This window comes from Lissotriton helveticus, chromosome 4_1, assembly GCF_964261635.1.
Source record: "Lissotriton helveticus chromosome 4_1, aLisHel1.1, whole genome shotgun sequence".
NCBI classification, from domain to species: Eukaryota; Metazoa; Chordata; class Amphibia; order Caudata; family Salamandridae; genus Lissotriton; species Lissotriton helveticus.
The window spans coordinates 2027893499-2027920694 of NC_136063.1; the positions used below are offsets into that span (position 1 = coordinate 2027893499).

Here is a 27196-nt window from a genome sequence, read left to right on the forward strand (position 1 = left end):
GAGATACATTCCCTGTTATCAACAAATTGCCCAGTGCATTTCGCAGAAATGTGAGGTCAAATTTTAAACATGCCTGATACCAGTTGCATCGCACATGTATTTAAGAAATTTTTTTCGGGACTGTTAGCACCCTTTGAAACAGTTCTGAGCATTTGTTTGAATTTTGTGCATTCGTTATTCGGCGGCCTGCCTCTTCTTTTGGGACTCGTAGCAGGAATTTAATTTTTTATCCTTCTGTTCCGATATGGCAAGCCAAGCCACATACAAAACTCAAGCTACGATGGAAGAAACGATCCTAGCAATACGCTACCGAGACCAAATCACTAGAGTCCTCGGATTAGCCCGGCTAAGAGATCTGAATACAACTTGGTTTCTTTCCTTCAGACCAATCTGGCAAGATTGCATCTTACCTGTGCTTCGATGTCTGCTATGCGGAGAAGAATGCGTGTTGGACGTCTGTCTTACACTACCATCAGCAGTACCTATGGATATCGATACTTTGCTTGGTTCGGTAACGGCTCATGCAACGTGCTGTCTCCAGCGGCTACCTATTCTGATGACGGCATTCGCTGAGACTTCACCATTACGAGTAGGTGGCGGTGAAGTACGAGATGAAAGCAGCACCACACAGGTACAACCTTCTGTGAGCATTGCTGATCCAGACATCGATGATGGCAATGATTCTCACATATGCACAATTTCAGCTTTTTCGAACTTGGTCGAACTTTCACCTGATGTTGTAGACCAATTTTTCGCAACCCTGTCTGATATGATGTTCTCCCCTAACAACGAGAATAACTTTTAAAACAACGAGCACACAGCGTTCCCTGAACTCTGAATTCGGCCTTCAGTTTTTTGATAAACAAAAGTACTGAAAACAATTGGAACTATTTTTTCCCCTGAAAGCGAAATTATTTTTTTTTCCACTTCCAAAATATTTACCTTTTTGTTGGCACATGGTACTCTGCTTAAAGTAGAACTATTCTTAGAGAACAGAACTTCTATTTTTTAGAGACACTAGAGACAATATTTTACCTCAGCCTCTAGCACATGTACAGTATTTTGTAAATATGTGATGAAATGGTCTCGACCTTCTTTTCTGTATTCAGAGCCATTTCATGAATGTAATTTTTGCAATTCATTCAGCCGATATTTATATATGCATTTTCTGAATGATATCACTTCTTGAAAAACGTACAGTACCAATACTCATTTTCGTGTATATACCATACACCATTTCAAATGCAATTTATGTATTTTGGGGTGGGTTGGAAAACACACATGCATTGTTATATGTTTAGTATTGCTTAGTATTTAGTAATGAGGGACATTAATATGTGGAGTGGGTGTTGTGAATCTATCTAGGACCCTAATTAAATATCCCCGATTCATGCCCTTATGTGGTTATAATAAAACATATCCTTATAAAGGCATAAGAATCATGTCCATAATTAGTCATAGCCAATGCAGTCCAAATATGGCAAGGCTACTCCCATAGACTCCTAGAAAGTACAACGCGCTCTTTAAACAAACCAAGCCTCCAGCAGCCCGGGAAATCCCCCTGCTTTTGTTTTGATTTGCACAAGAACTCCTGAAGTCCAGAAAGAACTGTTAGTTCTTAGTGACGTCTTATGTCCAACCTTACGTCAAACCCGGCACCTTCCAGGTATAAATGTACCGACGTTGCCTTAAGCAAAGACACGGTGGTTTGGAGCAGAGCGGCTATCTACTTGCCCGAAGCCCAGCTGATGCGAGAGCCGAAGGAAGCTGACCCTCCCATTTGACGCACTGAGAGAGACGCTGTCTTTTCTTCTGCCGAGAAATTCCAGCTCCGGTGTTTCCAGTCACCCTTGCGGGTTGCTGGGAGATCGAGTCCTGAGAGAGAGATACAAGACCTCCTTCATTCTATTACCAAGGTACGGAGCTGACTAAATCCTTAAGAGAATTCTGGATTCAGATTCTTTGCAAAAAATCAACTTAACTTAAACTGCAACTTACTTACTCCTTCCCACGTATTAGGCTTAGGTCAGGTACACCGGGGTAGGCGTATATTAGAAGCACCAGTTGAGTACGTTAGTCAATGCTTTTATGTATGTATATATTTTAACCGTTTTAAAGTATCATATGGCTAAGAAACCATATCAATGCTTTTACAGTATTATTTCATAATACTCCTTTTACTGTACGCACTTTACTTCATGATAAGTATTGCAATTGTGGCAACTCCTTTCTCTTGCATGAGAAAGAAGGCTGCTCAATAAATAACAACTTTTATTGAAAACGCCCGTCTCTCTATTTCTCTGCACTCCTGGTGAAATTAAGCATGCACGATTGACTGAGTGAAATAGCTGTCTATTGTTTTCATATGACTCTACAGATATACTCTTTATTCTGAGGGAGCAAAGTTGTCATGTTTATGCGGTTGTCATAAGCTAATCCCTTCTTCAGGGAAATTAACACCTCCTTGTTTACTCGAGAAAGTTTCTAGTGACCTCTGAGCTAGCTGGCAAAACTAATTAAGTCTAATATAGTCCGTAGAGACCTAGATGACCTCAGTCCTACGTCTACACTGCTGTTTATATTATTCCAATGCGCAGAGCCTATTGGGAATATAGGAACTACACTACAACTGCTCCATTACTAGGCTACAGTACTAGGGTTGTATGGAGATGCTGGCATCCAAAAGAACGTGCTTTGAGCCTCTTCTCCGTAGTCAATTTGTCTTTTTCTAGACAAGATCACTTTTTCCTTCCTGCATCAGACATGCACCTAGAGCTGGGAAAGTGAATCTTGGCACGTGGCATCTAAGATCATGCACTGGTGTAGTTTACCGTCGTCCTGTAGCCAAAGAGTAAAGGGGGTATGTGGAGACTTAATATGTGGCAGTTTAAGGATGATCAGTGCTTTGAATTACTCCAGGAGAAAGATGGGAAATGTTTTCAAATGAACAAAGATTCTGTCCATTCCAATGAGGTTCTCTGTAGGGCATTCCAAAAGGTAATCCATGTTAGAATTTTGGTTTATTAAGACATAGAAAGGTAAACATACGAGGCTGTAATCGCGCTGGAAGCTCTTCTTAGCCTAGACCTTGTACAGTCATGTGACACAAGTCTAGAACTTGATGGTTTGAACAGTCCCTCGCCGCTGCCGAGATGACATCAGTTGAAGGTTGGTGTACGAGGGCTGTGAGTGCGCAAAGAACTATTAAATCAGTCTGCATGAAAGGCACAGTAGAAGGACAATTAATGTATCGTTTTTCATGAGGGATTGTCCACAGAGACTTTAAGGACTGTTTATTAAAAGAAAAACGACAGTATCACCATGTGTTATAGTGCCTGGCAGACATGGCGGCTAAAATAACAGCATTCACATTCAACAACTGTGTTAGTCCTCTGTTGTTGCCTGTGATTTTGACTGCACCAATGATTAGAACAGAGACGCTATTTTAAAACACTTACGAGACTGTGATGGTTTTTATGATTGAGCACTGAAGAAGGCAAAGGTGCCGAAATGCATTTGCTCTACTGAATAAACAGAAGTCCCAAGAGTGCTTGTGCCTGTGTTTTGAGCTGTTTATATACACACTCACACTATTCATTCATCAAGTTGCTACATCAGCTCTGATGTAATGAATATTATGAAGGCTAACAGCATACTCGCAAATCCACCTCTTTCGACTCACCACCCCGGCACAGGGTACCATGTTTGTTGGTGCCCCCTTATCAAGCAGCTGTAACAATTTATCGGCAATTTATCTGAACACTATCATTAGCTAATCACAGAGTGGAGATATTTGATCTACGAAATACAGAGATCTCGGACATCTTATTGTTCTATGAAACCTGACTATCTGAGGAATCCACCATGGACTTACTGGCAGCTCTATAAAATAACTAAAGCGTTTTTCAAGCGAACAGAAAGGGCAGTAAGAGAGGGAACGAGAGCGTGGCGGTCGCTCATCAAATACTTAAGTTATCTGTACTACAATAATTGAAGACTACAACTGATGTGAAATTGTTAATACTCAAAATTGAGTGACAAACAGACTTGGATACATCTATTAGCTTACCGACTTTCTAACCATATGACTGATTTCCCCTAATAATTCTACAATACTATATTTCTCCTGTTGGTCGATTACTCATAATTAAGCTTAATTGCAGACGTCAACTATTGAGGCAATGATGAGAACAGAGACCATAAAGGTCGGGATTTGCTGGGGCTAGTGGAAAGCTTACACCTCCATCAGCATATTTCTTGCCCAACTCCTATTCAAGGTAACTCATTGGACCTACTGTTGGCATTCAATGTCCAGGTGATAAAACTTAAAGAAATTCTGTGCATTTGGTCCGACTGCTATATGCTTAAATTTAGGCTGCCTGTTCTTCAGCAATGTCACATTAGGAGTACTACATCAATTAATCCTCGGGATTGGCATTTAGTAAGCCCAGGATTATGATTAGCACATAACTGAGTATCAACATAAACACTGATAACTTTAATCATTGGCTGAGAGCAGCATGCCTCTCTAGAAAAGTCCAAAGCAAAGAACCAAACTAGATCAGCTTCCTGGTTTTCAAATGACGTAAGTTACACCAACTGGACCGTCAATGGAAAAAAAAATTATGATCTTTAAGAAAGAAATGACAGAATATAAAATCTTAATAAATCAACCTAAAGATACCTTCTTCACCGACAAGATTATGGTGTCTGCTAATCGACAAAAATATATTTTTAGAACAGTAAACGAACTTTCAGCATCTGATAGAATTGTCCAGATGGTCGTACCTACTCAAGAGTTTTGTGACTTGTTTATTTTTATCTATGAAATAACCAGCAACATTTAAGACATTATTCCTAACATTCCTATTGAGTCGATGATGCTACTGTCTTCTTCTAATAGGAATTATACTACCATGCATAGGTTTCCCCCTTACTGATGAAGAACGCTTAGCTCTTTTGATGTCTAAGATCAAATCTGGTTGTTCCTTAGATCCTTGCCCTCCCCATTTTAAAACTTTCAATCTGAAATTGCTAGATCTTAACAATGCCTCTTAAATGACTCCCTTTCTCAAGGGGGTGCACCTAACTAGTTTAAAAAGACTATTCTTATACCACTGCCAAAAAAACAAGGTGAAGTTCCTTTGTCTTCAAAACATTACTACCCTATCTCTCTACTACGATTTCCTTCGAAAGTCATGGCAGCACAAACGGCACAGGAATTATGTCCCCACTTAAAGGAAACTGACTTTCTTGATCCCCCTTCAGGCGGTCTTTTGGCCAGCCCACAATATTGAGTTATATATGCTATCCATACTTGACAATATGTGTGGGGCATGTGACATCCGACAAATAGTAGCCTTGCTCTAGCTGTATCCATCTGCGGCTTTTGGCACGATCAACTGTAAATTATTGGTTGACCGTATGGAGGCCGCTTGAATAAAAGGTCACACGCTTGAGTGGATCAAATCTTTTCCAGATTAATTCACTCAAGCGGGACATCTTGGCTCGTTTAAAGCCACTACAGTCAAGGTCAAGTGTGGGGTGCCTTAGGGATCCCCTATATCCCCCCACCTCTTTAATCTTTATGTGAGGCCTCTCATCAAAGAACTTGAGAACAAAGATAGCATTTTAAATAACTATACTGAGGACTCTCTGATTGTCTTCCGGTTGGTCCACCTCTTAGAAAAAATGTGAAAACACCATGTGCTACATCTGGAACTGGACGGCCAGTAACCAGCTGAAACTTAATGCAGATAAGACAGAAATAGTCATTCTAAACCCCAAAGACGGTCTATGGAACCAACTGTGCTGGCATTCCACGTGGGCCATGATCCCACTCCCAAACATCAAGCAAAAAGCTGTGGAGTCAGTCAATAACTTTATTTCGGCCATTACGGGCATAAAACAACCAATTTTTAAAAAACAGTCCTTGATGGCTTAGGCTTTTCATTTTAAAGTCCTGACTTTCCAGGAGCGCCAAGGTATAGGAATCCTCAAAAGTGCATGTGCAATAAATATAATAAAATGGTGACCATATTACAGAAACAGGAACCTGGGATTGGCAGAGACTACCCTACCCCCAGTTAATAGATAGACACCGCAAAAGTGCCAGTGCCTAGAGTGCAAAAAGAACAGAAAACGTATTACAAAGATTCAGGAATAGGTTCAATCTGACTGACTGATACATTAAAAATGAATTAAATGAGCATTAAAAACAATGAAAATTAAAACCAGGAGATGTATCAGCAAAGGTCCATCCTGTTACAGTTAACGGCATGACCCGTCATGCACTACAATTCCGTGTTTGGTACCATTCTTAATCATTTAATAAATACTTAAATAAGATTGGTTAATAAGTAATAAAATACAGTCCATTACCCTCCAAAGGAATCGCCATGAGACCCGATCAAATGCCTTTTCGGCATCGAGTAATATGAGTGACATCGGGTTTCCGGCTACTTGGGCAGCATCAAAGAGAGTAATAACTCTCCTGACGTGTTCGGTGGTCCCCTTCTTGGGTATAAAACCATGTTGCCATTCTGAGACAAGGGGTTCCACTATTCGGGATATTCTGGAGGCTAATACCTTAGAAAATATTTTGGAATCGCAATTGATAAGAGTTATTGGTCTATAAGAACTCATGTCTAGTGGAGATTTATCCTTTTTTGGAAAAATGGAGGTTCTAGCGCTGGACCAGGAGGCTGGGGGAGAGGCTCCGCTGAAGATGGATGTAATTCCCTCTGTAAATATGACCTTGATTTGATTGGCAAAGATTTTAAAGAATTCAACGGGAATGCCGTCAGGGCCAGAAGCCTTCCCATCGGGGAGACTATTGAGGGCATCCAGGATTTCTTCCCATGTAGGGGTAAGGTCCAGAAGCGGACTATCCTCTAAGCTAAGCTGACTTAGTTCAATCTCACTGAAATAGCCAAGGATCTCTCTATCTAGGGCATTGACCGTGAAGCAGCTTTCTTCCTTGTATAGTTTGGCATAGAACTCCTGGAACCCATGCCGGATAAGACTAGGATACGTAACCTCTATACCTGAAGAAAGTCCGATTGTATGGATTTCACTGGAGGTAGTTTGTTGTCTCGTCCTGACAGCTAAATGGTGCCCAATGTTGTCACTACACTCATAGGTCTTCTCCCTTGCCGCTGCCCACTTAGCCGCAATTTTTTCCATAAACACCGCCCCTATTTCCACCCTGGCCAAAACTGCTTCTTGCTGGACTGGCTGGCAATCTAATCCTGCATGGATTGCTTGGGTTAGCTTTATTTCTATATTTCTTAGTTTTTCTTAACCTGATTTTTTTCCGCTCTATTTTTCTGGACGGAGAACCGGAGGGTCTCCCCTCTGATCCCTGCCTTTAAGGTGTCCCAGACTGTCATTTGGGAAGCGGAACCAATATTTATCTCCAAGAACTCCTGGATCCATCCGTGCATGTGATTAACATAGCTCGAATCGTACAATAAAGCTTTCTCAAAGCTCCACCTGGAAGCCTCTCTAGATTGTCCAAACTCCTTTATGGTGAAAATACGAGGATTATGATCGGACATAAAACGGGGTGCAGTATCTATAGTAAAGCTGGTGGCCAATGATGCAGAAACAAAGAAGTAGTCCAGTCTAACCAGTACTTGATGCAGGGCCGAGTAAAAAGTATACCCAGGTTGTAAAGGGTTTTTACTCACCCAGCTGTCTATCAGTTCATGAGTCTGGATAAGATTGGTAAGGGCTTGAAAGACTTGGGGCTTCCTTCCTTTGTATCTCCAGGTTGTGTTAGTAGCCCAGTCGCCAGGTAGGTGTAAATTAAAGTCCCCACATAGCACTATCGGGGTGGGCCAGTGTGCTAATTCGCTGGATACTTGATTAATGACCCCAGGATCATCAGCATTGCTCCCATATAATGAACAAGGGTAAAAGAAAATTTGTTAGGGAGTTGAATCTGAGTGATGGCCCACCTCCCTGGTGAATCTGATTTGGTATATGGACTACTGATAGCGAGTCTTCTGTCAGTTAAGATTCCTACTCCCTTTGTTTTGGCTCCTTGTGTGGTAGCACCCACTACTTTAAACCCTAATGTGTTTAATAGGTGTATCTGGGACTGTTCTACATGGGTTTCCTGTAAGCATATGATGTTCCCCCCAAGTGTCCGCAAGTCCATGGCCACCTTTTGTCTCTTTGACGCGTCATTCAAGCCACAAACATTGAGTGAGACAATTCGTAATGGTTCTAACCTAGCCATCTAAAGGGTACACCGATGCCCGTTTAAATTCCATGAGAGAAAAAAATGAAACAAATCTAACCGTAAAGATTAGTGTATGTGTGTGTGTAAAATTAGTACCTGTGTGTGCTTCCTGTGACCCTGCCCACCCCTCCCGCCCCTCCCCTCGAGCCCCCCCCCACCCACCCCCATTTTATGTGAGCAATCAGGCCAAGCCTGAATGATGACGGTCAGTCATAAGCCACAGCCACAGCCACGCCAGCCGCTTAAAAAAATAAGAGTGCATAACTGTAGACATGTGGTCAGCCATTAGACCTGTCTTTCGTGCCCTTGTACCTTCCGTGTTTTAATCAAGTGCTTGATTTAAATGAATAGGTGCATAATTTGTTTCGTGTTACAATCCTCCCCCTATTCCTTTCTCCCCCCCCCCTTCCTCACAGAGGAGTCGAAGTACTAAGAGGAAGTAAAAGATGAGAAAGGAAGAGAAAAAACAAAAAAAAACAAAAAAGGGGAAGGCAAGAGAAAATATACCCAAAGGTATATGCATACACAATAGAGATTATATCTGTCAGTGATTTTCCTCCCTTCTAAGAGAAAGAGATAACATCAGAGTAGCATCAGAGTAGCATCAGGGTAGCCAATCATGTCATTATGTCCCTTTGTGTCCTTTCTTGAGTTTAATCTCTTCCAAATACTCTTTGGCTTTAATTTCTGATGTAAAGACCTTGGTAGTGCCATGCAGGATAACCTTCAACCTTGCTGGGTTCATGAGATACATCTCCGCGCCTAGTTGTTGTAGGGGAGAAATCAGCTGTCGCAGGTGCCATCTGCGCTCGACAGTCTGGTGGCAAAAGTCCGGTTTGGAGAAAACGGTAATCCCATGAGCCCCTTTTTTTGAGTTGGGGCGAGCCCTGTCATACACCAGTTGCCTCAGGAGAAAATTACCAAAATATACAAGGAAGACCAGAGGCTGACCTTCAGTCACATTGCTGTTATTGTATTGCCTTTTCTGAAAGAAGGGAAACCGATGAGCTCGCTGCACTTTGCGATCCCAATTCCAGTCAGAATGCTCTGGGAAAGAGTCTTGCAGTAGCTTGACAATGAACTGCCTGGGGTCTTCCCCCTCCTTTCCTTCTGGAATCCCCAGCAGGCGCAGGTTATTCCGGCGTTGCTGGTTTTCATGCTCCTCCATTTTCACCATCAGATCCGTAAGGCAAGCGGAGTTGGAATCAGTTGCCTGTTTGGTTGCCACTGCTTCGGTTTCCAGTAGTTCCGTCCTAGTCTCGACCATGCCCACTCGCTAGCTGATATCTGTACACGTTTTATTCAGCGTTCTGAGATCGCCCTGTAATTTCTTTGCTGCGTTCTTGGCTGCTCGATTCTCACCTCTCACCTCCTCCTGGAAGTCTTTAATCGAGGTGAGTATGGCGGCAAGTGAGGGCTCCATTGACTCATTAACTTTGGTTTGTAGCTTTCTTGGGCTACGCCACTGTGTTTGTGATTGCGATTGGATCGGTTCATCTTCTTCTAGATGATAGGACATCTGCGAATCCGAATAGTCCCATTTAAGCTGACTTCTCCGTTTGATCTTATTCCTTGATTTTTTAGGGCGGACGACCGTGCCAGTATTATCACAGGAGACCTCACTTTCCTCTCCACTAGCACTGTTAGTATTGTCTTCATCTTCTTCCATCTCCCCTTCCCCTGATGAGCTCGGGGTACTATCTGAGACCGAGTAAAAATCCTCCTGACCAATCTCTGGAGTCCAAGGGGCAGTGGTGCCAGGAGGAACTTCCAGGCCTCGGATGACTGCTTCCGTCCCTGTGGGGAGGTCCCTGGTATTGAGGTTCTCAGAAGGTGTACATAGGGTGTTACCGATATTTCCTTCATTTGATTCCAGGTGTTCAATCTCAGTGGGAAGTGGGGTTAAGAGAGGATTGGGGGGCTCAGAAGAGCCAAGTGCATGGTCATGTTCTTCGGCTGGGGTGTGTGGTGAGAGAGAGGGCTTGGCTGAGCTGTGCTGATTGACCGGTAGGCTGGGGGGGGGCATCCAGGCTGGGGGGGGCTTTACAGGCATCCAGACCGCCAGCAGGGGTTTGACTGATGTTGCCACTAGCACTGTCCTGCTGAGAAAAGGCATCAGCTATATTAAGACTTTGCGTTTCTCTTGTGCCGCTTTTAGCAATGGCAGCCTGATTTTTAGCCACTAAGAAGATCTTAGCAGGAAGAGGGTGTGTTGGGCCAGCATCTTTACTGTCTTTAATATCTTTATTAAAAGCCCCTGCCCCTGTCTGACCAGTGTTTTTTTTCCCACTGACCTGTTTAGGCTTGGTCTTGGTCTTGCCTGTGTCTTCTCCTGCAGAGGGATACTTCCCTGCAAGGGTGTCTTTGCCTTTAGGCCTTTCTTAATTCCGCGGTGACTCATTCCTTTCACTCTCCTGCCCTCGTCGAATCTAAATCTCCCTAATATTCGGCACTGCCCCCAGAGTCCGCACAACGCCGTCAGCACCACGTCCGCCAGGGGCAAATAACCCAGAACTCGAAGGCACACCGCCCTCCACTCAACACAATGCCCCCCCCGCCCATCCGCCCAAGCGCTCGCAGGGCTTCCGTCTCCTGTGTCCGCAGTACACGCAAACCTCGTGTAATGGTAAGTCCTCCAATCTAGCTGCCAAGAAAACCAGCAAGTCCGCAAGGCAGTCCTCCTTCCCCAAACACCTCTCCACCGTCTCGATAAGTGCCCCGAGCGGCCCGTTAGCTCCGAGCAGGTCCCGCTGCGTCCTCCGCTGCCTCGGGATTCTGTGCACCTGGGATCCCAGCATCACTGATTCGTGCGCAGGGCAGGTAGCCGTTCACTCGAGGTCCGGTGGCTGGTGTGGCGGCCGTGAGCACGGGCTTACGCTGACTCCATCTTTGATCGGGTCTCATGGCGATTCCTTTGGAGGGTAATGGACAGTATGGGGTTCGGGGGCAGGTTCATGCAGGCGACGCAGGCACTTTATCACAACCCAACTGCTAGTGTCACCATAAATGGACAACTGACGGAGCCCTTTAAAATCTCACGAGGCACCAGGCAGGGCTGTCCCTGCTCCCCGTTACTGTTCGCTCTCTACCTAGAACCCCTCATCAAGCAAATAGAGAAAAATCATAACATCTCTCCAGTAATATATTTCCAAAACAGCTGTAAAATCCTGGCTTACGCTGACGATCTCGCCATTACCACTCCAGACCCTGCCAATTCCACACGGGCACTAGAAAGGGAGGCCCACAAATTTCAGAGATTATCTGGGTATGCCCTAAATAAGAACAAAACACAGATTCTAGTAAACAACAAAATCAACAGGATTGACGCTAGAGTGGTGCCAAAGGCCAAATATCTGGGCGTACTGGTTTCACCTAGGCTAGAGGAAATAGTCACAGCCAATTTGACTCCCCTTGCTGTCCAGACAAAGAAGGCATTAAAACAAATTGATCATTTAAACCTAACGCTGGTCGGCAGGTGCAACGTCATCAAAATGACTTATTTCCCTAAGCTACTTTATTTTTTTCATTGCATACCCGAGTTCAGTAAAAAAGACCTTCTTAAATTTCAACAAATTTTCACCCAATTTATTTGGACATATGCTCAGCCCAGACGTGCATTAAAACATCTCACGCTACCGAAAGATAGAGGGGGATGGGCCTTTCCTAACATCACCATATATTATTGGGCGGCAGTTCTACAATATAGTTCAGTTCTACTAAGAGAATCCACCTGCGGATATGAACCGTCTTTACCCTCACCCTTTCGGTCCTTGTTAGGGGAACAACACTGGAGCTGCTTAATCCGTGAAACAACTTATGGATACTACAATCGCGTTAATTTTAAGACGCTAATGAACTCTTACAAAGTTTTTCGCCATGTCCGGAGAATCCTTGGAATCGGTAGACTTAACTTTTACTCCCCTATAATCAACAACAACCTACCTGCTATATTTAGTTCATCCTACCTGTCTGAATGGTATAGAGCAGGGATAATAAAACTAGGGGACCTTATAACATCTAGGGGTATCGAATCCTTTTTCGACTTTACAGACTAGATTTAAATTAAAAAGTCAAGATCTATTTAAATACATGGCTATTTACGACTACCTCTCTAGGAAAGTGGGAGGAGCCAGCGGATTTGCTGAGGTTGAGCTTATGAATACTCTCCGGAATACTACCACTGCTCGCATTGGAAGTATCTATCAAATATTAAATAAAGAATCCCCAGACGACCTAGAATCTATTGCTACTAAATGGCACACCAAACTTGACTCCCCTCAAAGTGTTTTTTATAATTCCCTGCGGCTAGCACAACAAATCCTAATTTCTGCCAAACTACAGGCGCAACTTTTTAAAACCATATTTTTTCTTCATATGACACCTAGCAAAATCATCAAGTGGGGATCTGGGAGAGGAACATTATGCCCACTTTGTTCCGAGGTAGGGGCGGACTCTATACATATATTTGCAACTTGCCCAACTATTGATTCAACCCTACTCAGAATACAGAACTTACTTGGTGAAATAACAAACCAACCAATCCTCTTAAATCCTACGACCATTCTTTTGGGAACACAATCTGACTCTTCAAGAGTAAAGGAGGAAGGGCTGATTTTTATTGCAATGGCAGTTTGGAGGATTTGCGTTTCCTCCGGATGGCTAGACTCTGAGTCTCCCTCCTACGCACAATGGTTGGCTAGATTAGTTGCTACATATGATCTAGAAAAAGCTGTATATGCCAAGAAAGGACGAAGGAAAAGGAGGACTGGGCTTGAAGTTTGGGGGGCATTCTCCAAATGGATTGATCAACAAGGGCAGGGGGACCAAGAGACATAGTAGGGTTATTAGAAGCCTACAATACCTTTTTAGGTACATTGCTCTGTTACTATATTCTTTCTTTTTTTTTTTTGGTCTTTCTTTGGTGTTTCTTTGTACCTGTGCCACTGGCTTTTATTGACTGCGAGGGGTGGGGGGAGGTCTTGAATTTCCTTTCTATTACTGCTTTGCTAAGATATTGTTTTTTACGAAAAAGCTAATAAAAAATATTTTAAAAAAATAAATAAATCATCTTATGAATGCAAAAAAAAAAAAAGTAATAAAATACAAAAGAGTTGGGTAGGTTATATGATCAGTGCATGCCTTCTGCTAATCCACATTTTGCCCAAAAATGTTGCAACTGCACAGACAATTAGTGTACTGGATAGGGTGACCAGAATTTTAAAGCCAAAAACCGGGACATTTCATGAAAATATAAGAAGGACTACCGTTTTACTTCAAGTGAGCGCACACAGAGACAGCGCTCCTCAGCAGAGAATTACAGAACAGGCAGCTAGAACATACATTAAAATGCAATTTTTAAATTGCTTTCTTACGACAGCTGCTAACTATCCCTGCTTTGTAAAACATAAAACGCACCTATTGCCGTTTTCAATCAACCTTTTCTAAAAACCGGGACATGAGCTAAATTTCCTGAAATCTGCCCGGACAGCAGGTTAAAAACCGGGACCGTCCAGGCGAATCCGGGACGCCTAGTCACCCTAGTACTGGAGTCTGATTTTAAGATACGTAATGCCTCGCTATGACAGTGGGTGCCTAACAGTTTGCAGATAGGGGCTATCCACCTGGATCTCATTTGGTGGTACTTAGGGCAGGCAAAAGATATGTGACTAATGGTCTCGGCTGCACAAGAGAAGCAAGGGCTGCACAAGAGAAGCAAGGGCTGATCAAGAGAAGCAGAAGGATGCTGGGACCAGGAGGCTACAAATGTGTTAAGGGGAAGGGAACCAAATCTGAATTGCATGAATAGTTTCCTATACTGAGCGTTAGTGATGACATCCAGATAATGTTCAAAGGCGCCTTCCGATTTGAATTTCATAAAATTAAGAGTCAAACGGCCCCCAATTGGATGGGAGATGAGGGACTGCGCCACCCAATTCCAATAGTGTATCTTAAATTGGGCATTATTGACAGAGACCTGACTCTTAAACCTTAAATCGGTGCAGTTGTTTCATTCTGCATACTTGTATTGAGAAAGTTTTTTTTTAGTCATATCAAACTAGACCATGCCAACTCTTTATACATGAGCCTCCCCAAAAAGATGATCCACAGATTACAAGTCGTTCAGAGCCAAGCAGCCAGACTAATTTACGAAGCACGGAGGAGGTCACACACTAACTACTCCTTTACTTATAGGGCTCCATTGGCTGCTTGTGGAACCAAGAATTAAATTGAAGGTTTGCAGTCTCACCTTCAAAGTTATGTAATAGGTGAGGGACCTGAATTTTTAACAAAAAGATTAAGCCATGACGACAGGGGTGTGTAGATTTGTGCTGTCACTGCAGGTACAATGTAAAGACTTCTATTTCACTCTGCTCGACCAAGTGGACTTCACAAGCATGAGAAAAAACAATTGGAAATATAAAGAAGAATACAATATCAACTCTCTCGTATTGAGCATACTCAAAAGCACAGGAGAATCTTTTCAGGATTAAAATTTAGACTATAATAGGAGTCCTTACCATGGATCAACCACTCAAAGCAGAAATATAAATAACTTTAATTATTCAAAACACCTTTGCGCTGCTGCACAAAAAATATCCTGCAATGGCGCACGTCATTGAAAAACATGGCTAGAGGTGACTAGGATTTTTTTTATTGTGTGTTACTCCTGTGGAATGTTTTAACGCCAACAGCATATTTTCAATTACCGTTGTAATGTATTAAAAGGTTTTTAACAATCAACACCCTTCTTGCTGTAAGGCATGATCAGTATATCCCTAACACTAAGGCCTACCTGGTAATTTGAACGTTAACAGTGCAGCGTGTACAAAGGGGTTTGTGGTCTAGAAATCTCACATGTAAACACAGTAATTAGCTATGCTTTACAGAGGAAAAATCTCTTCACGCCCATGTTTTTCTCTAGCTTGTTGACATGTTACTCTTCACGCTGCAATTACAAGGCACGAACAGATACACACTACACAATTTGATTTTAAGCGGTCTTTCACATGCAGCTCTTCTACTTCAAAACAATGACAGCAGCATCTTGGGGATTCTAACCCACTTCTTTCATATAATCAGACAGTGAAAGAGGAAGCACCAAAACACACAAGCTTTAAGGGGAAAACCCACCAACGTTTTTATTGACGCGTTGACAGAAAAAGTGAGTATTTAAAATTAGGTTCAAGATGGAGGGTTCACGTCGTGTCTTATTGGTGTCTTAAGGGCAGATTCCAAAGGACAAACTATGAACAAAACAGCATCTACGTGCTAAAAACTAAAAGTAAAGCATAAACGGGTACCAGGGTGTTTAAGCACTTCGAGTCAAAACAAACTCTCCACTTTCTAGACAGTAAAGACCAAATTAGAAAATTTTCATCGGTTATCCAAAAATTCAGAAGGCTTTGTTATGTTGCTCACATGGGGCAAAAATAATTTCTGAAAAGCAATACATAGAGTCTGGAAAGGCCAAAATAGGTCTAGGTTTTTGATAAGGTAATGTGGGGCCTCCAGCGTACAACGAGGGTCAATGTAAAATAATTGTGCAAGGAATCCAAATGGTTCAGCTAACATTTCGGGCACAAATACAAACCAGGAATGCAGCAAGTCAAATGTAGTGAAACCATATATTTTCAAGTTGTTAGAGGAATTTCGAAATCCACTGCCTTGTGTAAATTCATTCTATACAACTCACCAGGGAACTCACTAAAAATGAAGTTTCTATGTTCCTTTCCCTGAATGTTTTGTTACGTTGACATTTTGTTGTCCTCCTTTACACAGGACTGTGTCAGTAAGATCAGTTGGTCTAAATATCAATTTACCTGAGCCTCCCACAGTTCAAGACAGAAATAGATTTTCAAACCAATTTACGTTTTACTGACTTAAAGTATCAGCAATAAGCGATCATAGACATTAATTGTAAAGAATAACCAGAATGATCTGCCCCAATCCCAGGACTGCCCTCATAAATAGGAATTTAATTTACACGTTCTTATCGGGACAAGTCCATCAGCAGGAGGCAATCTTCCCCTACTCCAGGAGACCTAGCTCAAAAGATGGCTTCCATTTTTCTATTCAATTTTCAAAGGGCTGACCTTTTTATTTATCCTTACACAGAAACAGAAATAAAAAGAAAGATGGGAATACTCAATAGCCAAACCCTGTATTCATAAGATCCTTACTGAGAGCAGACATTCTGTTCAGGTTCCAACCACAAGTTGAGCAGTTACACAGCTCTGGTCAGCTATTGTATGGACTAAGCTCAGTTAGTGTTCAAGTTGTGCTCCAATACAACTAGATCTGCTCGCCCGCAGAACTGTCTCACAGCAGTTCATATTTGGATGCGCAGACATTGGTTCAAGCTCAACAAGTACAAAACTGAAATTGTATTTTTTGCCACCAATAAACGTATGTGAACCATGCTCTTTAAAATAGCCTTGAGTGTAGGACTCAAAAATGGACAGACAAGTTTTGGCATGCACATTTCACCTCCGTCAACTGAGAACTGTTTTCTCATATCTAATCTAACTCATGCACCTTGGCTATTTCAGCCATATTTGGGATTTGAATAGACTATTACAATAGTCTTTACCTTAATATAAAAAAGTCACTTCTAGATTGTCTAGAAGACATCCAAAACAAAGCATCTACCTTGGGTTTGGCGTTCCCAAGTTTAGCTCCACTACTTCTATTCACAAGGTGCTACACTGTCTCCCTGTCCAGTAACGCATAATCTAGAAGGTCCTCTGTATAATTCACTACGCATTATACAGTGCCACTCTTGATTTTATTTTGCAACAGATTAAAAGATATCTGCTATCTAAAACTCTTTGTTCAGCGGTTTGTTAACTTAAACAAGTTCCAAAGTACCTCAAAGCCTGCACCGAGGGTCTGTGGTCCAACTCTGGAACAAATTACGTACAAATCTTCAGCTCTGTTCCAAACATTTTGGATTTAGGAAATAACTGAAAACGTTGCTCTTCAGCTACGCTTTTTTACAGTTCTGCACATACATTGTTGTCTATATAGCGACAGCACTCCCCATGGTGACAGTGCCCTTTACAATATAACATAACAACTGGAAACTTCTTCGAGTGCTGGTCTACTAGTCCTCTAGAAAATGGCAGGAGAGAAAATCCTAAAATACACACTGCACAACAGAGCAGCCGGGATTGTAACAAACTATTTTCTACAAATAAACCTAAACGAAAGTAGGATAATGTGAGCCCGTGAACATTTACAAAACATACTAAGTGCAAAGGAGAGCTCACTTTCTCCTCTAGTTACTTCATTGGAAAGTCATATTTCTGTATGTACTTCCTCTGAATGCAACCCTTCTTACTTACCCCACCAACATCTGCCTTGGTACTACCACCCTGGAGAAGAATGCTTCAGTCGCCGTTGGTTCGACCTTTTAAGCAATAATCCCACTTGGATCTATCAATATCACTTCATGTGTTTTTAAATAGAGTTGATAGTGCTAATCTTCCTCCTATTATCAAAATGTTGTTCTTCTTAAAAATGAACTTTTGTTTAATTAAAACAAAAGCCAATTGGCTACGAATTTGTTCCTGGCAGTCAATATTCCCTCATTTAGGCTACACATGTCTCAATGTTGCAAATACAACCCTCCCAGCAAACTGAGTTATTTATACATTTAACAGTGACTTTCGCAGGTGGTGAAGTAAACCGTGTTAATTTAGCATTAAGGAACTTTTGCTACTTATTGGTGGAAAATACCCTTTTCTTTTGGGGAAACACAGAGAATTTAAAAAATCAGACTCAGAAAGTGTGGCACTTTCTTCAGGGGTAAGTATAAAAGGATGTGATAGCTGAACAGTAATATTGGACATAACAAATTTACAACCCTAAACTGAATGCTTGTGCTCTATGCAGACTAAACAAGAATATTCAATCAATTAACTCTCTGTTAACCATGATACCAGTGTATGCAGACACCAATCTCTAGTTGGCTAACTGTGATCTCTCTCAGCGTGTCCAGCCGAAGTTCCAGTTTTGAAACCATACCTCTATCGGAAGTAGGCCAAAAGCTACTTTAAAGAGCTGTGAGCTTCAGTGCTTACTTTGTAACAAAAAATATGTGCCAAGGCCCTCAGCAGAGGGCCACTGCAGCTTACACCACACATTGCCCCTGCCAACGATAGTATCAACACAACTGCTAATGATCACACTTCTACAAGTTTGACAATTCGGACTATTACAGGCACCCAACACTATAAGAATGGCTTGGGCTGCAGGCAGTCATTTTTAATGTATAATTAATTAATAATCAACTGTTGTTGTGCTCATCCCTAAATTACACAGACAATGCTGGTGCCAAGCACCAGAAACCACCGGCACAAATTAAGCACTGGTTAGTTTTCTGTACTTCTAAGTGTCCATTTGTTTTTACTATTCCTTCATCAAACGATCACTGACCGACAGACCAATATTTCAACCACAAACACAGTTATACCCTGCGAATGCCTGGAAATTACTTGTCTGTGAAGAGATAACTCCAGGATCCTGCAAATAAGTGAAATTAGAGCTTTAGTCGGAATTATTACAGATCATAGTGCAAAGAAGAAGCTAGAGCAGGACTACATGCCTCACCGCTCTCTCTACCAACAGTCACTGAGCGCATCAAAAAGTGAGTGGGCGTTAGGGCATCCAAATAGTCTTGTTGGCTTTGTGCGACCAACACAAACTTGGTCTTGAGAACCCTGCAGAACACAAAGCTCTGAAAATAGAAGTGGAAACATTTAGTCAAAGGTAAAGGCAACAAGATACTGTGCTAAAATCTGAACTTCCGAACATAGCAGAAGATGTTTTTTTTTTTAATGGTGTGAAAATTCAACTTTCTCCTGCCTGCACAATAGAACTTCACATTGGAGAGCTGTGCAATGGCCCAAGTTTACAGAGCGAACACAGATGGTGGAAAACTGGTGGAAACCCTAGCCCTTACCACTAGGCGTTAGAACACCTTTCTCAGGTCTTTGAAAATGCACAGAATATTTACTACTTTAGGAGGGACCATAAAGAGGAGGTATACCTGTCCGAGGCCCTGACATCACCAAGCACTGGGGATCGTAGTTGCCCCCAGGGAAGGGAATGCAGTATAAAAGTAATGGGACAAGCAAGGTAACTAGAGAAATGAATTTTAACGCAAAATAGTGGTTGCATTATCTTCTCAACCATTCCTCAAGCCAGTTCTTACTTAATGGAAGATATACTAGCACAATGAGCCCAAGAACTGATCCCCAATAAAGCAGAATCATGAAGAAGAGCACGGAGACGCACATGTCACCCTTGAGCGACCCTGACAGAAACACACCATGAGCTCAGAAACCAGACTCGGGTTTAGATTAGAACCCATGTCAAACCTTTCAGGGGAGCAACACAGCATACCTACAAGGAGGAAAAACAGTCTTATTAAAGTCCGGAAAAGGAACTCAACAAACAACCAGGCCACAGGGAAAAAGCAAGCCAAAGAAGCAAGATGAAAAAGGTGACCAATCTTTAAGCACACACTTCCAGGGGACAGAACAGGGATGTGGAGGCCAGCAATCCCAGAAATTATGCTAGGGAGGCCAACAGAACGAACCACAGTTTTGTGAGCAAACAGAAGTGCACAAGGTAGTGTCTGCAGCACAGACCAACACAAGCCCACTCAAGAGGGCACCACCACCAGAAACCTAAAAGTGTGCCAATGGGGCACCCCACAACAGGGGAAGCAGGCACCTTCACATGCAATATCCCCCCAAAAAGCAATGCAGGTGAACCATCAGTGCTTAAAATAATCAGAACTAAGGAGAAAAAACAAAACTAGAACCCAGGGGCATCCAGAAAAAAACAAAAGAGAAACAAACAGCCACAACTCAAGGACCCAAGCAGCTAGCGTCAGGGAGAGCAGAACATTGCCCATATCACCCCAAGTCCACCAAGAGCAGAGAGAAGAGCTCACCATAAAGCCCACCATGAAAATCAAGAACAAAGGGAGGGGCAAGAAATTATTCCCAAGCTATAGCAGGGAGCCAAGAGCCACTGCCTATAAGCACCAAGCCACCTGCCTGCCACGACAAAGCAGGCAGAACCATCCAATGTAGGACAAAAAAATGGGCTGCTCCCAAACGATCCACCAACACCAATACCAAATACAAGAGTGTAAGACCCGAAAACTGGACATCTAGAAAGCCTGCCATGGGAACTATCTCGGAAGCACAGGGGGGGATGTTTACAGTGAGTCCAAAGAGCTGGAAAACAACATGTTGCATATAGCAGGAACACAGTTAAGCAAATTGCGGAAAATTCACCCCTCATTTCTTCTGCCAGCAAGTTCCACTCACTCTCATGCATAATGATGAGGACAAGGGCCAGAGAAGGAGAAAATACAGCCAGAAGCACAATGTAGTCTGCTGGAATCCAGACCAAAAAAAACAGGACTTGGGTCCGCCTGGGAAGCAGTGGACACACTTCAATAAATTAAGGACTGCGACAAAGAAGAAGTAAGGTGGAAGTGGACTCCACCAAAAGGGCCATTCTTCTGGAGTCTTGAATACATAAACACTGCACATATGTACTAGATGAAAGGCCAGGCCCGACTTGAAAAAATGCCAAGCAGCAATGTGGTGTGACTGAGGATCTGCTTTCCTCGGAAAGTTATTAGAAATATGCATACTATTTACTTCTAGAACTGTGCAACTCATTCTTGAAAACAACGCTATATTATTTACAAATGTTTATGTGTTTTTAGATTTGTAATTCTATAATGTTCTTGAAGTATTATGATTTGTAGATTGGTGTCATGCGGCATCTTGGCTGTATGCTGACGGACCGGTTTATAAATAAGACAGACGTAATACAATTAGAACACACCTTCAAAATACAGCGTAACTACGAGATGTAGTTTTGCCTCTTGGGAACATGCACAAACGCCAACAACCTTCCATGTCGCTACTGTTTCGTGGCGAGACGCGGGCGCGGCGTCCTTGCTCGCCCTCCAATGCCCGGCAACGCTGCCAGCCCCCTATGAGTTTATCATCCGCGGCTCCCACGGCAGTGCCACCCAGAGCACCGCAATGTTTACTATCGAGCCCTCCCCCGCAGACGGAACAGAAACACGCACCTTCTGCTGCCTGCAGCCTACTTGGCACCGGGCTCTCCTGGCAGATCTGTCAGGCAGAAGCAAAGAGCCGTGTTTATTTTCGTGTTCCCGTCAAATACTCCCACCCGTCCCCTGGCCCTGCGTTGCTTTCTGGCACTGGGAGGAGCGCAGATAATTCGTGCACTCTTTCACCGGTGGGGGGCGCCCTCCCATTGGCACTTTTGTGAGGGAACTCCCAGTGCCCACTGACATTAGTGTGAGTGAAAACGGATTGTCACACCTGAGGGGACGGAGAGGTGCAGAAGTAATGTGTCAAACCTTCTACTGTAGTGCATCTGATGGGGAACTGGAAATTGGCTGGGAAAGACAGCGAAAGGCACACTTCCTATATTAATTAATTAACAAGTCAGCATTGGCCTCATGCAGAAAGAAAGCAGAGATAAAGAATAAGAAAGATAAAGCCTTCTAAAAATCCTATTTCATATTAAAATGTTGTTCTTTACGTTCTATGGTGTTACATCCCCTGATTGCAGTATATCTAAAAACAAAGGTCTCCCCTCCTCACACTCTATTCTGAAACCCTACATACAAATATGACAGACGAACTTTCAGTTGTTGCCTCTTGTTTCTTTTGTAATGCTCCCACCTTTCTTCCATCGTCTCCAAGCCTTCTCCCTCTCTCCGAGTGTTGCCTACTTATTTGTAGGTGTATGCCTGTCTCCCTTAGTCTCCTTGACTGTAAATGCCTACACCTCATTTCTTAGACCGCAACCTCCCCTCTTTGAAACCATATACATGGACCCATTAATACCTAATCTCCTCTAGCCTATCGTTTCATCCCACCAAACAATTATACAATCTCACATCGCCCCTAGTAATGATCACACACAACTCGTATTAATCTAATCAACCACAAAGAAACTGGAGCAGGTGCATGGAACCATTCCCTTTGGAGCACAATAGCAATCCCAATAACCAACAATCATCAACAGCCACTGAATTAACCAGGTATTTGGTATATGGAGTTGCATGCTACTCGCCAGAAATTTCAACTCCTCATCAGGGACAGTAAGTGCTTTATAATTCCAATGACACTGCAGTACAAATAAATGCCACTCTTTTCACACCCTTCCAAAAGCAACTGATCTGCCAGTACCTTGTATTCGTGCAAAGAACAAGAGTTAAATATGCAGTCTCGCCAGAGGTGAATCCAGGGGCATGCATGGAAATGCGGAGGTTGCAAGGACCATACACTGGCTACAACCAAGGCAGTGACATAGTTAACAATAGTGCAGTAGGTGCAGTGACACCTGGCCCCAGGGGTCTGAGAGGCCACTTCATTCCAATGGTAGTATTTTACTACAAAACCAGGAGATGAGGGCCCAATGTATTTCCTTGCATTAGGACTATTGGCACCCTTGCTATGCCAACCAATCAAAGAACCAAGATCACTTTAGAATTAAGGGTTGCTGCGGTCTGACCACGTAGGGACTCTAAGTGACAAGACTAGATATGGATGTTCAAGGCAGCTGCACACTACTAGTCCCTGTCTTGTCATTTATTTGGAACATCGATATTCTAGGTTCCAATACATTTTTGGGGTCAATAAGAGCAAAATCACAGAGTGAAAAAACAGATACTGTAATAACTTTACTGGACTGTATTGCACTGAATTGAGAGTTTGAGTGCAAAAATGAGGAACAATTTGCAGTATGTTTTCTGAATGTATTTGAATGTTAGCAACACGCTTTTGCGTGTGGTCTCTACTTGCGAAATGTCTATTAAATGATGCATTTCACCCAGCATGCAAAATCTTGGAAAATTGTATGAATGAGTAGTAATACAACTAAATGGGGGCCAAGGAACCCAATGACCAATGTACAGGCAATCAGTAGTGGAATTCCAGCTGCAAATTTGAAATGTGTATCACGTGATTTTTAAGTGGGCTAAAAGCATCCGCTGGTATCAGCTGGTGTACAACAACAGAATGCTTGCTTTTTTCCCTGGTCACGTGCATGGAGAATAATGAGAAATCTAAAAACCCATAGGCCATATGGGCACAGAAAGAAGCATTTTATAGCTGCATAACTGGTAATTTCATTAGTGAAATAAAGCAGGAGTGAAGTCTAGTCTGTCTCGACAGTGTCATTGAGAGAAGGACATATAAAGCACAGAAAACACGAGGTTGCCAGATGACTTCATGTTACTAAAGATAGTGCACTAGTCCTGGGTTGTTTTTTCTTTACTTTGCATTGTCGGAATTACAGTCCTAGTTCACTTCGTTGGAGGAAACTGGACTTACAAACAGGAAAACAATATTCAGTAAAAAAAATCCCAGGAGTAGATCACTGCGTACTTTATTATATAGAATCATCTGACAACCTTAGCTGAAAGCCCATGCCATCCCCAACAGTAGATATAATAATTATACCTTGCAGCAATCAGATGGATGCAGATCCAACCATGCTATTCTATAATTTGATGAGCCTGTCGCAATGGGTAGCTTTTGCTTTTATTTGCCAAGGTAACATACACCTTTAAGCTCTTCTCCGTCATTCTGGAAATTCCATATAACCGGCTAAACAGCGGGGGGTTTATTTATCCATTTACGACACCTGCTTACGAACAAGCCTCCGGGCAAGCACTGGATCTGACAATGGAAGTTCTATCAAACCATTAAACAACAGCACGTTAAATAAAACGTTACACTATTAGGCATTAGCAAACAGCCCTGAAAACATTTTGTTATTTCAATAAGGGTGGGCATGTGTCACTATGTACACCAAGCTCACTGGAGAATATCCTATATAAAAATGCCTGACGTGGATGCCATCACTTAGGTGTCCATCCAAGACAATCAATACATGATGTTGAGTATGTAATGCCCTATCACTGCCCTGGGTCTCTTCCCCAAACTTGGGCTGTCCGGACAATTATCATTTTTCTAAGCACAGCATCTGTTGTCTGCCCCTGAATAAATGCAAAGCAGGTGCCCAGCCTGCTGGGCTGCAGACCGGCTGAGCCTGGGCTTCTGCAGCCCCTGGGGGAGACCTCTCCGCCGCGACTGCACGCAGCGAGAGCGAGGACCAGCCTCGACCTTCGGAGGTATCCGGACACGGGGCTCCCTTGCTGGCGCAGCTGCCCTACCTGTCAACCCGCCGCCGCCTTCCTCTCCATAGCCTCTCCTCCGCTGCAGCACGAAGTAACTATTGAGTTTCTCGGTCACCCAGAGCTTCAGCGCGTTCTTCAGCAGCACCTCCTCGGGTCGCAGCCACATCTTAGCTGCGGTGGTCTGTCTATCCTCCTCCGCTTGCCTCCTCCTTCCCTATCGCATTCTCCCTGACGGCTCCTCCTCACCCTTACACGTAGGCAGCAAACCTGCCAGCCAGGCCGGCGGACAGATTCCCAGGCTAGCTGGGCGGAGGTCTGTAAAAAGGAACTACATCTCCCACTTGGACTTGCGACCGCCAGCCGCTGGACAAAGCAGCTGAGAGCGCAACATCTTCTGGGAGATGTAGTATTGTTACTAACCGTCCAAACGACCACGGACGCTAAAGAGTCGGACTACATTTTCCGAAACGCCGTGCTTCTGTCAGGCCTCTGACTGGCGGTTTCTTTCAAATTATCGTTAGGGGAATGAACGTGTTACCCAACACCTGGTGGCTCCTTTGACTTCTTCTGTTCATAGTTCATGATTCTTGTGGTTAGTATTTCAACATGCCACAGATAATGTGCACGTGTTAAAATCGAAAGTCTGCTGTTCGTGTAAAATCTTTTGAGGCGTGAAATTCGTGATACTCGATTCCCTACAATAACAAGCATTTACAATGCAACGGTCTCGCCTTTGCAAAAGTTAGAGCTATTGGCATTGTAAACGACAAACTTTTTATTTTTGTGTTGGTTTTGAAAACAGATAAATAAATGGCATTGTCATTTACAATGCAAATAGCTTAACCCCTTCGATGCTTGTGACGGAACCGTTCCGTCATCAGTCACGGCTGAGCTGTGCTGATGACGGAATGGTTCCGTCACGACCGCGCCCTGTTCTGGAATGTCCAGCACAGGGGCGGAATCGGCGCCGCACGCAAGGTGTTAATCTCTCGCAAATGCGATACCTATTGCATTTGCACACAAACACACACAGAGAGCCACACACACACAGACACACACACACAGAGCCACACACACAGAGCCACTCACACACACAGGCACACACACACACAGAGCCACACACAAAGAGCCACACACACAGTCACACACACACGGAGCACCCCCCCCACACACATACACACACACAGAGACACAGAGCGACACAGCTCTCTGCAGGCACAGCAATGTCACACTACGCAAATTTAAAAATTGGCAGCTATTTGTGGTTGTTATACACCTCTATAAGTTGAAGACGATGTACAGCAGAGGTCGACTGAATCAAAACCAAGAGAAATCGCAATGAACGGAGATCCCAAGGTGATCTCTCCAACTTCGCAGTGCAAGGGCGCACCCACTAGTTGAGTTTGCTTTCCGCGTTCCCATGAGAAAACTGAGGATGAAGTCTGGCGCTGTACATTTTTTTGCTGTACAACAGCCTATGAAAACCCCATTCCCGTGTTGTTACTGTGGTGAATAAGGCCAGTGGAGAATGCCCGGACGTAAAACCGATGAACCCTGCATATTTTAATTCGAGCAATTTTCTTCAAGTGTATTATTTCTTTTTGCACATCACGTTGTCAGTCATATTGTCGACACACTAAAGCGTCTCTGTTCCCGTTTTAAAGAGCTGTTTTTTCACAAATTCCAAGACATCCCTTCCTCGACAATACGGAGACACCGCGTTTGGGGCGATAGGGGAAGTGGCGGAGAGGGGCAGTTTTTGGCAGGCGCATAATTGCATAGACAAGGTAAGGCATAGGTGAAATTTTAATTACGCCGGAGTAATTTTGCACTACTTCTATGAAATTAATTATGCCAGTTCATGTAATTATGAGTAATTTGGCAGAAATAGCCTACCAGAGGAAAAATTAATATAGCGAGTGCAAGATGCTCTTGTTCGCATTCTGTTGCATTTAGCGCTATTTACTCAACGCAGAATACATCCTCAGGTCCATTCTCGACGTGAGATTCATTTTGCACCAAGAGAATAGTACTAAATACTGGGTTACACACTCCGAGCATTTCCAGTTCATCTTCCGCAATTTTGCTGTAATTTTTACATAATTATGCAACAGCAAATTATCTAAGTTACATCCAACCCAAATTTATAGTGGCGTGGAAGCATCAGCTGAAGCAGAACTGTAGAGCCTGAAGCAGTTACCATCCACAGAAAAGTGTCTAGTGGGCATAGTGTTTTCACAAACTGATTCCAACTTAAAAGTCCTTAACTCTGCAAGATCATCTAACACAACTGAATGTGTTTTATAAGTTTCAACAATAACACCAAGTCTAAAGTTAGTAGAATATAGATAAATGTTGTTGCTACATGGTAAAAGAATGCTTTAAATAAGGATTAAGTTACTTTGAAAATGGCAACTCTTACCACCACTGAACACCCAATGTGTCGGGTTATTCATAGAGCCCAACACTTTCTCCCTCTCTTCAAATCAAAACTAAAAAATCACCTTTTAAAGTAACCCTGATTTGCCTCATTCTGACATGGCGACAATTCTCACCTGCTGATGGTTCTGTTACTTCACTATCTCAGTCCTGCTAAATATTCAAATGTGTACATCTTGTTTACACTACATGCTTATGTCTCTACCACCACAGAGGTATGAGCTCACGCCAATGTTATCCTCACTATATTTATATCCTTATGTTACTATTGACTACTAATGTATTTCACAGTCTAT

The 27196-nt window shown here is 43.0% G+C and overlaps 1 protein-coding gene across 1 annotated transcript in view; it reads right to left on the minus strand.

Moving 5' to 3' along the window:
• TBC1D8B (TBC1 domain family member 8B) overlaps positions 1–24778 on the minus strand; it is a 1086956-nt gene extending 1062178 nt beyond the window's left edge. The window contains exon 1 of the mRNA XM_078688663.1: positions 24498–24778. Coding sequence (XP_078544789.1) covers positions 24498–24627 — 130 coding nt within the window. The 5' untranslated portion in view covers positions 24628–24778. The remainder of the gene's footprint in view (positions 1–24497) is intronic.
• Positions 24779–27196: the final 2418 nt, after the last annotated feature.